The sequence below is a fragment of the Pelecanus crispus genome, chromosome 3 (genome assembly GCF_030463565.1).
Source record: "Pelecanus crispus isolate bPelCri1 chromosome 3, bPelCri1.pri, whole genome shotgun sequence".
NCBI classification, from domain to species: domain Eukaryota; kingdom Metazoa; phylum Chordata; class Aves; order Pelecaniformes; family Pelecanidae; genus Pelecanus; species Pelecanus crispus.
The window spans coordinates 30,838,580-30,851,990 of record NC_134645.1 but is presented as its reverse complement, the minus strand read 5'-3'; the positions used below and the strand labels follow the sequence as shown (position 1 = coordinate 30,851,990).

The 13,411-nt window shown below is 37.4% G+C and overlaps 1 protein-coding gene across 5 annotated transcripts in view; it reads right to left on the bottom strand.

Annotated features, from left to right (window-relative positions):
- The window catches only part of CDC42BPA (CDC42 binding protein kinase alpha), a 193,149-nt gene that overhangs the window by 58,640 nt on the left and 121,098 nt on the right, over window positions 1-13,411 (bottom strand). For all 5 annotated transcript variants that reach the window (XM_075706899.1, XM_075706897.1, XM_075706895.1 and 2 more), the window contains exons 12-15: window positions 10,395-10,528; window positions 8,504-8,746; window positions 8,132-8,242; window positions 1,614-1,861 (exon numbers count right to left, since the gene is read on the bottom strand). In XM_075706899.1, the coding sequence (XP_075563014.1) occupies window positions 1,614-1,861; window positions 8,132-8,242; window positions 8,504-8,746; window positions 10,395-10,528 (736 nt within the window). The remainder of the gene's footprint in view (window positions 1-1,613; window positions 1,862-8,131; window positions 8,243-8,503; window positions 8,747-10,394; window positions 10,529-13,411) is intronic.

Below are 13,411 nucleotides of genomic sequence, written 5' to 3'. Positions count from 1 at the left end.
TTAGGATCAGGTCTTCATTAATCACTCATCATGTGCTTGGACACCTGACTTCATATGAGGCTGAAGCCCTTCCCATTAAGAGACAAATGTTTGATTCTGATTATGTGACACACTTCTGTTCATGCTTTAAAGTGTTTTCTTACACCAACACTTGAAATACATACAGAAATACATGGTTATATCAGCGCTCATTTTAGATTTGCATCCAGTTCTTTTTTTATTTGTAGAGAGAAACTAGATTGAAAGAAGGTTTATGAAGTAGCTAGCATGAAGCAGATCAGCATTGTTAGGCCATTTCTTATTTCACTAGATGGACATTTAGTTAGAACTTTTGCAGCTGTACAACATTAGAATGGTTCTGATAAAACTCCAAGGAGTTTTTGTCTGGTCAGTGTTTGGAGGCACGATCTTTAGCAACAGTTTAGCCTGCAGAAAGAGGTATTAATGATTATTTATTCAATATTCCTCCTTCTGAGACACTACTGGAGTGACATGGCATTAAAGGAGTATCATACTAACACCTTTATATATTATAAGAGAACATAGTCTTTTATGCATTTGTAACTCATAGGTCAGCAAGACCATGAAGTTGTGGTACAAAGAAAACATGTTACCTCTCAACCTAGAACAAAGCAGCAAATCACTGTGCTAGCTTATGAATAGCTACATTCTAGGAAGAAACAGTTCATCCACTGCATTCTAGGCTGTATGATCTACTTCCCCTGCTGGAAACGATTTACCAGAGAAGCAGTGTTTCTACCTCTATTTGCATAAGCTTTTTTGAAAAATTCTTTATTTTATTTACTACTTGTATTTAAGGTCTCACTACAGTTTGGCTAAGCTTTCAGCAGGAACTTCTCCGTTTTTTTAATATGCCATCTTACTACAGCAGCAAAAAAAGCATCTACGTTAGTGTCTATAAAGCATTCTGAATTTTTTATGAATGAAAATTAACACATTCAATTTATGACTATTTCCATTACTACACTATGCCACAGAAAAACTTGGATTTTTTGATGAATGCCTCAAGGAACACTCTCAAGGCCAGTTATAAGCTCCACCACATTGGAGAGAAAAAAGCAGGTCTCTGACAAATTACCATGTCAGAAGAGATAAAGAAGCTTATGCTTACAGTAGTCTGATGACTGATGTTAACACTGGATGGAACCCAGCATGGATTAGCCTTAGTCCGCATTAAGTGACTGTTCCTGTGCTGGCAGAAATGTAAACAATAGTTGATCTCTAACACATTTATTTTGCATCAAAAGATGAAAATACTAAACAGAAAAAAAATGTCAAAAAACTATTTTGAACTGCAACGTAAGCTTCAGGGGTTGACTTACCCTGAACAGCAAGTCTGCAACTCAAGTTACATACCTTGGAATGGTCAGCCAGTGCAAGAATTCTGGTGCAAAATTAACTGTGTCAGTACAGGGTTGTGGACTTTTTTGTTCTGTTGTATTTTTAAAGGTGACTATTTTCAATCCTGGCATTAGCTTAGCCAAAATGCACCTGTCTGCACTACAGTTAAGGAAGTGGTATGCATTTGGAAACATACTAGGAGACTTCAAAAGATATTTTGAGCTTAAAGGTAAATTCCATACAATACTCACTTTTCTCTCCTGGTTTTCTCTAACTTGTCTTTCAAAATCATGATCTCCTTCTTGAGGGCAAGCTGCTGGCTCTCTGCATCCCGTAGTTCTTTCTTCAGGCTTTTTATTTCGTTAGCATGCATTATTTCACGTTTAGATAGTTCCTCTTCATAGAAAACACTTTTCTTTTCCAGGTCTGCCTTTAGTTTAGTGATCTCTTGCTGGTGTTCTATACTGCTTACCCCAGGTGAGCGACCAACCTGTTTTTGCTAAAATAAACAGCCCCAAGTTAGCACTCAAGAATGCTGAAAATTATGCTTAATAACAATGCAGTATTCATAAGTCTGTGTTTAGAAAATATCCCATTACAGACTTAAATTAAACATATCTATCTCAACTTTTTTGAAAATTTGTTAGAGCATAAATCTGTACTACAGTCTTTATCATTTTGTGATTTAAATGCAGTAATAGTTTTCAAGCCATTGAAAATTTGATCATCACTTTAAATATCTCTGGCCACATTCTAACTCCCCTTATATGCAGTGAGGAAGTGACCACAGAATTAGAAGATTTTTATGCTCCACTCACATGGCTGACAGCAACAAGTTCAAGTGACTTTCAGGAATGGGGAATAGGACTATGATATACAGTCAATATATTTTAAAGCACAAATAATTTGTGGAAAAGCTATCCTAAGACAAGCAGAGGCTTAACTGACCACTAAAATCTAGCTACAGAAACACTATTTGAATTGCATCAACTGGGAGGGAAACCTGACCTATTTTACTCAAACTGACCATTTACATCATAGTGGATTAATAGGAAAAATAAGCTTTAAACAATAAGAGTAATTACTTCACTTTTCACAGCTGCATAGCTCTCTTAGTGAGCTCTTCTGGCATTTCAGTAGTGTTTACACATTGCTTCAGGATACATACACATTTGCACCATATGCTGCACTCACTAAACTCAATGTCCTGCCATAACGTAGAGGAGGAGCAAGATCAGGTTCAAAATGAGATAGTGAGATGACATGCACTGAAATCCAAGTATGGAAATACTTTTTAATGTAAACACATTTATAACTTGGTTTGGAATTTTTTCTATTTTTTAAAATATGTAATTAAAGGTAGTCTAAGGAAAGGAAATTACTTAAAACCACTGTGTTTTGAGAAAGTGAAGGTAACTGGAAAACCTACTTCCTTATGGTGACCGTCTTGTACCTTCAGGAGGATCGAAGATGTTTTGTTAATTATACCTCCTTTCTTACCATGAGATATTAAAATCCTCTCAGTTACCCTTAATTAAACATGGCTTTGGGTAATTTTCTTTTGCTGATGTATGAATAGACTTTAAGAGCTAAATGTCATTGTAGAACATTCAGATGAGCCGAATTTCTACCACGACGAATTTTATGAGAAAGCTGGGCCTTCCTGTTAGTGTCAGCAGAACACTGCAAAACCCCCTAAATGCATGAGCCAGATATGTGCTGCTACCGCATTGTTTTCTCTCACTCATCAAAACGACCATCTGGTTTGATCTAACAGTAAAACCCTGCCCTTAGGATGCAGAATGGTAAATTGGAGAAAGAAGATGCCATCCTAACAAGAGATGGTTTGGAGAAAGAAAGATTAAAAAAGAAAAAAAAAGAAAGGAAGTATAGGAATTTTCTTTCATGCACAGGCAGCTAACTACTGAACTTGTTTGTAATTGCCCAACATGCTGAATTGCCTACACATATATGGCAATGGAGCACATAAAAAGTTTAGGCTTTGCGACATCATCTATCAGGTATGTAAAATGTTTTAAATGGTATTCTGTATTTTTTCCACAATTAAAAGATGCTATTAAGACCAGAAGACAGATGGTGCATTAAAAGAGAGACCTGGATGGCATTGTACAGTGGCTTATAGAACTAGAGTAATATAGTAAACAGAGAATATATTCTCAATTGATGTAAGCACAAATTCCAAATAGATGTTTTCATACATGCCTGTTTCAAGTGGATAAATGGTGCATCTGAGACATAATGCACCTCCTGGCACATAGTAGTTAGATGCCATAACTCTGCGCTGGAAGTCTTCCCTCCCTCTCATGCACACACAGACACACACACAAAAACCCAAACAAAAAAACCCTTCATGCAGCAGCTCTTTCATTAGGCAGTTACGAAGCTGCATAGCCCAAACTGACAGCAGTGTTGTAAATACTACTGTATGTATTGATATGTATATTACATACTGTGGTTACCATAATTGCAACATTAAAAGACATAAAGTTTTGCACTTGAAGAATAAAGGAGAATAACCATTAAATACTGCAATGATAGAGCAGGTGGCATGGGAAAACTTACTCTAAGTAACGTAATCCTAAATGAATGTACCACTAAAAGTCTTGGAAGACTTCTGGCTTGTCTTTAGTGAGATTAGCCTTTTGTTACAAGTGCTATTTTGTATTGCTTCAAGACTTGTATCTTGTACTTTGCAGATGGCAATAAAAATTTACCTTGGTTAAGAATATGAAGAATCTTACTTAGGATTGTGACACTAATAGCCCCAAGTTTTATGGTATAAATATTTGCATCTTTCTTAATATGTTGCATTTGACAATCTTCCGTATTACAATCCTATTAATTATCACTTATTTGGATTACTATATTATTCCTCTCAATTTAATAATTCGCTGTTGCTTAGGTAGGAAGGAGTTGAGAATTTAATTTTCAATATGCTACCTAAATATTTAACATGCAGAATTTAGTCTAAATTTGCTTGAAATGAACTTACAAAAGAATAAACAACAACAACAAAAATCAGCCATACAAATTAGCACGAAAAATTGCCTAATTGGCCCAAAACAGGCTCTCCCAACACACCTTTTCTACATGTGTAATTCAATTCAGAAACAGAGTTTTGGCTGTCTGACTACGCACCTAAGGCTTTATAACTAAGTTTACTGAAGTAAACGGCAAGTGTAAGACCTTCTAGCACACCTATGAAATACCCGAAAAACTAACAATAAACACATCTGTCTACTGCTGAAGAACAGAAAGAGATTTGCAGGTATTATAATGTTGATCTGATGAAAATGAAAGCCATCCTCTTCCATTGTTAAATATAGCTCTATTTTTCGACGTTGTCCTGGTTTCGGCTGGGATAGAGTTAATTTTCTTCCTAGTAGCAGGCATAGTGCTGTGGTTTGGATTTGGTAGGAGAAGAATGTTGATAACACACTCATGTTTTAGTTGTTGCTAAGTACTGCTTATGCTAGTCAAGGACTTTTCAGCTTCCCATGCTCTGCCAGGTACACAAGAAACTGGGAGGGGGCACAGCCAGAATAGTTGATCCAAACTGACCAAAGGGCTATTCCATACCATATGATGTCATGCTCAGTATAGAAACTGGGGGGGGTTGGCCGGGGAGCAGCGATCGCTGCTCGGGAGCTGTCTGGGTATCGGTCGGTGGGTGGTGAGCAATTGCATTGTGCATCACTTGTTTTGCATATTATTATTATTATTATTATAATATTGTTATTATTATCATTACTATTTTACTTTATTTCAATTATTAAACTGTTCTTATCTCAACCCAGGAGTGTTTCTCACTCTTACTCCTCCGATTCTCTCCCCCATCCCATCGGGGTAGGGGGAGTGAGCGAGCGGCTGCGTGGTGCTTAGTTGCTGGCTGGGGCTAAACCATGACAGACTTTAATGGAAGCTTGATTAGAATCAGAAATTTACTGCAAATGGTAACTGGTTTACTTTTGGTACCTTCCTCCAACATGTGGTCCAAGTCTAACTTCTTCACCTACTCGTACAGCATGCTTTCACTACTCTTACCATCCCAGTACTGCATTCAGCTTCACTATGAAGAACAAGGTTGAGAGATGCCTTACTGGGTCAGACCAGTATCTTCCCTAAAGCAGTGGCTATTGGGGGACAGCACCCAGGCCTGCCTTTTTTATGAAGTCCATTCCTTTTGGAACACAACCACTGTTGGACTAACGGTATTAGAGGGTACCCCTCTGCATAGCTGGGGGACCTGGTGTTCATCAATTTGTCTAATCCCTTCATGAACCTGCCAGTACTGTCACAACCACAAGCTCCTGTGGCAACAAGTTCCAGTTCACTCCCCATTCTGTGAAGGTACTGTATTACATGTACCTCCTGTTTGCTTCATCACTGCCCCTCAGTTGTAGTATTGTAGGGTTTGGTAAACAGCCATTTCCATTCACCTTATCCACTCCCTTTGTGATTTTGTAAACCTTAAACATAAATCTGGGCAGGAAGAAGCTGAGGGGAAGTTAAGAGTGACATCCAAATAGATGTTTTCATACATGAGACATAATGCATCTCCTGGCACACAGTTAGATGCTGTTCAATGCACCCCAGGATGCGGTTTGCCCTCTCAGCTGCCAGGGCACACTCCTGACTCATATTGAGCCTGCTTGTTTTGAAAATCCAAATACATGACATCCACTGGATCTCGTTTCTCCACACACTTACTGACAATTTCACAGAACGCCAGCAGGTGAGTGCTGCAGGACTTGGCTGGACAGAAGGCACACTGCCTCCTTTCCAATAGGCTCTGCTTCATCCATGAGCTCACTGACCTTATTCATTACTACAGCCTCTACCCCTTTCCTAACGAAGTCACACCCACTCCTCTGCAGTTCCCAAGATGATCTGGGTGAGAGTTACAGTGGCACAGTGGGCCATCTGTAGTAAGAGGGTGCACTTCTTGGCCAGCAGTTCTCTTACTTCTCACCTGAGTTCTTTCAGAGCCTCCTCAGAGAGACCACTGCTCCAGGTGACCTCACATCTGACTCACCTGCCAGCTCTAACACTTCCTGCACATCACCCTCAGAATGATCCAGCTCATCTGACCAACCTGCTGCAAAGAATGCACTCTGTGTGGCAATCTCCCCTGCTTCAGCAGTAAGTTCTGACACACCAAAAACTCATTGAGCATTTCTGTCACAGCCCTATCAACTCAGAGATTACCTTTTTCATCCCAGCCAACAAACAGCCCCATACGTTTCCTAAGGTGGCCTTCTGCTTTTGATTTAAAGAACTTCCCACAATAACTCTGAGCATCCTTTGCAAAGCGCTCTCTAAACTCTTCTTTATTTAGCCCTCAACATCCTGTTCATACTTAACCTGCCATCATTTATGGGCTTTTCTGTTCTCCTCATTTGGAGAAACTTTCCTTTTTTCTTCAAATATTGACCTTTTCTCTGTAATAGCCTCCTGAACTTAACTAAGAAGCCATGCAGAGCTTTTATTGAATGGATAATGCAGTATCACAACCGCACATGATCCAGTGTGCTTACTGTACTGTGAAGTATTACGAAGAAAGCTACAAGTCCCCTTTCCTCTTCTGATAAACTTGCCCTGTTGTTATAAATCAACACATCATTTATTCTCAATAGATCGCTAATGAATTCCTCTCGCCTCTTAAACTGTCATACAAACTCTTTGCTGATGGTGAAGATTCATGAAAGCAGAAGAAACACATCTTGATTTTCAGATAACAATCTGAATTCACAGCAGCAGAAGCTTTATAAATCCAAATTTCATATTGAATGGACTTCCTTGTTTTCATTTAACAAAGGAAGGCAAAATAGAAGAACGTTTGCAAAAAAACTCCAAATTTTCTGTGCAGTGACTTAATGGTGACAAATGTCCCACAGAATTCTAATATCTACCCCCCGTTATTCATGCAAATTAAGACCAGAATAGGGCTAAATCTGACATTTTGCACAACAAGTTTAGAATTATCCTACTGGATGAAACACTGGGAACAGGATTTTTGCTGTAAATGAACAGCAATCCTCATGCGGAAGTGAAAAAACTTTCTTATTCCATTTTTGAGAAAGTCTGATTTCTTCAGAGCGCTGTGTAAGATGCTAAATCATATGATGAAATAACAGTTAACATTCTTGGCTTACTTAAATTTCTGCTCCTAAAACTACATACATGTGTGAGCTATCTCATCAATATAAACAAAACTCTTCATGCTCAATGCTACTCTTGTGCAAAAATGTCTCAGCTTCTCACTGAGAGGCAGAATACACTAAATCTTTTCCTTTACAGTTATATCAGTTGACATCTACTGTGGAGGAAACCATCCTTCTTTTGACTTACATGCTGAGGAACAACATGGTACACAAAACACCTATACAGAAACCTGCATAGGCTGCAGGTTTATCTTCAAATACTCAACCACCCTACACTAAAAAAAAAAACCAAACCGCTTTTAACAGACAAAGTTAAACAATGTAATAATGGAAGCAATTTGGTAAGAAATCATCGAGTATTAAAAAATTCATCAGTGAGCAGTGAACACACTGGCCTGAAAAGCATATTAGGCAAATGTTCATTTTTCCGGACAATAATGCGATGCATGCTTGCATTAATATTCAGCATCAACTGAAGTGACAAACTGACAATACCCTTTTGTCCTACATCTGAAAGCAATCAAACAGATCCAAGTCCTAGTTGACTAGTAAGTTTGCAGGTGTTAATATCAAAACAGACTAACCTTTAGCCCTTCTACTTCGCTTTCCAACTGTTTAGAGTACTGCTCACTCCTCTCTCGCAATTTCCTGTCTTTGGATGCCTCAGCAGCTGCAGCTTCAGCTTGGATTTCCAGCTACAAAAGTACATACATTTTTAATAGGTAGGATTCTTTTTTTTTTTTTTTTCCCCAAAATGTATCAACGGTTTTCAAAATAAGAGATAAATCTTCAACACTAAACTGGACACTTCAAATTCTTAGAAAACAAAATTGGTATTGTTTGAAACAACAATCAAAGACTTAAAGATTTACAGACAACAAAAAAAATTACTTTGTCAGAAAACCTTACATATAACTACTATTTCATAGATTCTAAACAGTCTTCTCACCACTTACTTCTTTTTTAAGTCTCTCTGTTCTGCGTAACTCTTGCCTTAAACTTTCTACTTTTTGCATCACCACTTCCATTTCTTCCTCCTTATCTCGGAGCTGGCGGGCAAGCTTTTGTTTTTGAGAGTGCAAGTCTGTCAGCCGCTCGTTCATCTCTGAGAACTCCTGCATTGCCAATTTCCGCTGGCTGTGTGCATCTTTCAGCTCTTTGGCTTGGGATTTTAATCTGTCACTAGACTCTGCCAGTTCCTACAGTTTAAAAAAAGAATTAAGTAATAAACCTAGAAAGCTGCAAGGCCAATTCTGTCTTTGGATGTGCATCTAACACTTTCTCCAGAGTGAATAGAAACTACATATTCATTTCTTTTCATGAATGCATCTACAATACAGGTTTGCCTCTATAAATAAAGAGGCCAGGTTTTACACTACTAAAGTCAGTAAAACTGCATAAATGTAAACCAAGTTGGAATTTACTCCATTATTATAGGTTCAACACAAAGGTTTTCAAGCACTTGCATTAAAATATAAAACCACCTTGCTTTCTTAATCAAAAATGTCATTAGCATAGTTTTTCAAGAACTACTTAAATAAATAAAAAAATAGTACTAATCTCAACTGCTAAATGATTAAAAGAAGTTTTTGCATTAACTGAATGGAAAACTCTGCTCTATGAAAATTTGTACTTCAGAAGCTTCTTTTCAGAAGCAATGACCTGCAATGGCGAGTATGATTTCCACACATTGTACCGTAATATCAAATATTACAGAAAGTTTCAGGCAACAAAACACTGTAGTGATTAACAGCAATATATGATAATTATTCTTTTAAAAGAACCCATGTGAAATAACACTGCTAGTGCTGTGGTAACTCTACAGCACAATACCTTCACAAAGCTTGCAGTGTCCTAGATCTGCGCTACTACGCTACAAATGAGGGACCACAACAGTTTAAAGGGTTTAATGATGTTCAGCTAAACTGGAGCAGAACAAAGAAGCAAGGAAAAGCAAGTCTGAGGATGAAAAGAAGAGCAGCAGGAAGAGTTAATGCTTGGCGCTGTTGACATCTACACAAATTCAAAAGCATCTTCTAAGTTTGTTAAAAAGAGCTCCTAATCACTACAAGTTGTTTTAGAAGAGAGATGGTCCTTCTCGGACAAACTGGCAGCTCTCAAGGTTTTAAGAGCCTTAAGGGTTAAAGGAATGTTAAATACAGCTGGCACATCATCATTCAGTGTGGACTCTAAAATACTGGGCCCATATAATTATGATGACAGGCTAATATATTTCACACCTGATTACATTTTCAAGTTGATTTAACCATGAATAGAAAAAAGAGCCATGAAAGACAGTATGTTATAAATAAGAAAACAAGGAATCGGGGAGGCAGAGAAGAAGAAATAAACCCCAGTATTCTTTAATGTAGTTATTTCAAATTACTTTTCAGTTTTCATATTTGGGCAATTTTTCACATCTCTCTTTTGGAAACACTCCTGTGACACAGCCTTAATACCATATTCTTAACATTTTTTCCCTGCTACAGTCTCACCCATACTTCAGATTAAATTAGTTGTCTGGAATAGTTCTTCTCTACTCAGTCTTCTAACCACTATCACTACCACCTCAATCTGAAGCTATAAAACCTTCTTTGCAGCTACCATGCAATTTGGATCATAAAGTTGTTCATTATTTGGAAGCAGTTACCTAGGACCACCCAGCAGTCATACATACAACATGTTAAATAATGTCCTTGTCTTCAAAAAAGGTAGAAAGCAAAGTAGGTCATGCTACACATTTGTTGTCTGCTCATTAATTTTACACTTGAAAGTTATTTCAAGCAAAATAAACAAAAATAAAATAGTCTTTAGGGTTTAGAAGAGTTGCTGACAAAATGCTTTTACCTTATTAAGATCTTCCCTCTCTTGCTTCAGCGTTCTGACCTGTTTCTCAAAAGCCTTTATTTGTCTAGAAGCATCATCCAACTCCCGCCTTGCAGTGCTGGCCTCCTCAAGTTGCTGTTCTAGCTGACCAGAATCTAGAAAAAGCAGCAGACTTCTAAATATGTTAAGGAAAAAAAATATTATTCTAGAATAGCATATCCTAGTTGCTTGAAGCCCCTTCAGTATTTGTTCTGGTTTCCATTTAATCACAAAATAAACCAATTCTTATCTGGTTTAGAATAGGGAGTAGGTTGTTTGAACTGCCGTTATCTGCTTTTAACACAACAGCTTGCAGTATAGAAAATGATAACAACTTGCCTTTTCACATTATAATAATCATGCCTATACATAGTTCTGTAATGTATGCTTTAACATGACCTATACATTTGACTTTTATGCACTGTGATGTAATACATAATGCATCTTTTATTACACCATAATTATAAACAGTCTCCCTCCTCCCTGCAAAGTCCCCCAGAAAGAAACAGTAAAAGTAAGGGGTCACTCGAGCTGGCAAGCATTCTCCTGTTGATACACTTAAAATTAACTTCAGATGATTTTACTTATTTCTAGTGTGAAAAACACTTGTGTTTATGTGATCTGCTTTATTACTACTATAAATACAGGAAAACTATTACAGCCAGTTTCTTACCAACTGTCAGTTACACAACGAAAGTACATTTCTAAGCCACAGCTAAATAATGTCATATCAATACACTCAAGTGCTACAACATGAAAAGTTGAAATCCATAAAATATGACAACTGAAAATTTCTATAGTTAGTGGGTGGGTTTTTTCCCCCTCCTTCACTTAAAAACACAAATTTAAAGCAAGATATATATGAAGGTAGGTTAATTCCAAGTTCTATGAAATCACTAGACATTTTGCCTTTGATTTCAGTTGTGGCAGGTCTTCAGACCATATGTATTTACCCACAGAACAGAAACCCATCTACATTCTTAGTAAGAGCCTTTTAATACATTTTCATAAATGCAACCCTAAGAGACTGACTCTTGGAGAAATCAAACATAAAAACACATACAGTTCTAAGAGCTGTAATTTCTGAAATGAAAGAATTTTACAAGCAAATGAATACCGTTAGCTTATACCCAGACAAATATTCACTATTGTTTTAATTCATTGACTCTTGTTTAAAAATTTAAAAGAATGCATTTATATAAGAGATGTAGCTCAAAGCCAGAAATTATTAACTGCCTCTCTTATGTAGTCTGCTCTGAAGTCACCAGCAAAAAGAAAGTTTATATATGGCTCTGCTGAGCCAAGATAAATCTCTCTTCCGTGCATGAACTACTTTGTTCCACAGCTCTGTTTTCTTCTTCCATCGCTGCCCTATACATATTTGGCAATATGAAAGATTCCTCAAAGTCTTCTCCTATGTAACTTAGCGAACAAAAATTATAACTTTGACCTCAAAAATTGAAAGCATATGCTAGCTTGTCATTTCCTGGAAAACTAGACAGACAAGAAAAATGTATTTTTCTAAGGTCCCCCTGGTGACACTCCTGAATTTGACACAATTTCGTGTTCATTTTTTATTACCTTTTTAAGCAGGTGTTTACTCTTACAGCTCCAGAAGAGGCAGTAAAACAGGTTAAAGAATATAACCAAAAGCTAGTTGTGACATATGTGTAGTCAACGGTGATTTTCCATCTAATCACCCTAGTTGTTGCTAACATTTTGGCTAATATATGCACTCACTGTAGGATGTTATTACATTTAATTGCCCAAGAGATGAGCCCTAAACATAAAGTTCAGCTCTGCACCTGAACTGAACCTTCTTTAAAGTTTATCAGATCTAGATTTGGAAATTTAGATATTTTAAAGGCCACCCAGAAAACTTGGAACTAGCTCCCCTAAATTTGGAAGCATTCAGACATGACCACCATTTGGTTTGTGCCTGTATTCTGTCATTAACTTAGTTCTAAAATCTATCTCACAAAAAACCCCCATAAAATCAAGCAAAATACAACATTCTCTTTTCCCAGTTTTATCAAAACAGCTTGTATTAGTTACAACTCAAGGCACAAATGACTGCCTTCTAACTAATGGTTGTATTAACTGGACCAGACAAGGCATTCAAGTATATACTGGGAAAGTTATGGGGTGACTGGGGATGGATTAGACAACTCTACATCTTCCTCATTTGATCACGTTATTCACTTCCAACCCAAAAAACAAAAGCACATATTGTATCTAGGAATAAATATACAGACACATATGTGGCGAGAATCAGAAAATTCTTAATGGATACTTAAGGGAAAACCTTCTCAATATTAACCAATTTCTTTTAAATGTGAAAAGGGGTATCCGTTGTGTCACGGAACATTCCCACACCCTTTTTTTTTTTTTTTTTCTCCCATTACCAAAGGAAGAGAGTAATACCTTCAGCAATCAAATAAAATCTAAGCTGCAGCTCAATAGTCAAGAATAAAATAAAATTTAAAGCCGATCCTGATGCTTTTCTATGAAGTGCTGGTCCTATTCAAAAGCTGTGCTTATAGATGTTGCTTTTCAGTGGTCCCAAAGAACCAAAACCAGAGCTGATGATTGCTGCAGAACAGAGATTTCTGATCATGTTGTCTTTTTCCTCATTACAGCATCAAGTGGAAGGACATTTGGATGGAGAGAAACTTCACATAGACCTTTGTTCTGACACAGCGCCATCATGGCATCACTCAAACCAGAGCCACCCTCCCTGAGCTACTTAAGCTATGTTCACATCCAAAAATAATGCTTATGGTACAACACAAAACCTCTGCATCATACCAGAGCAGCCGTCCAACTGTACAACAGACTTTTTTCAGACTACACAATTTTAGCAGCATATAATCTATATGCTGCAGTCTGCAGTTCATACATAGCATGCTTCTGCCCCATAACATGGCAGCAGAGTCTAAACACACCACCTAAAATGTCTGGAAGTTAAGTTCAAGTTATTCTTTCTGTGGGTGTCGCTG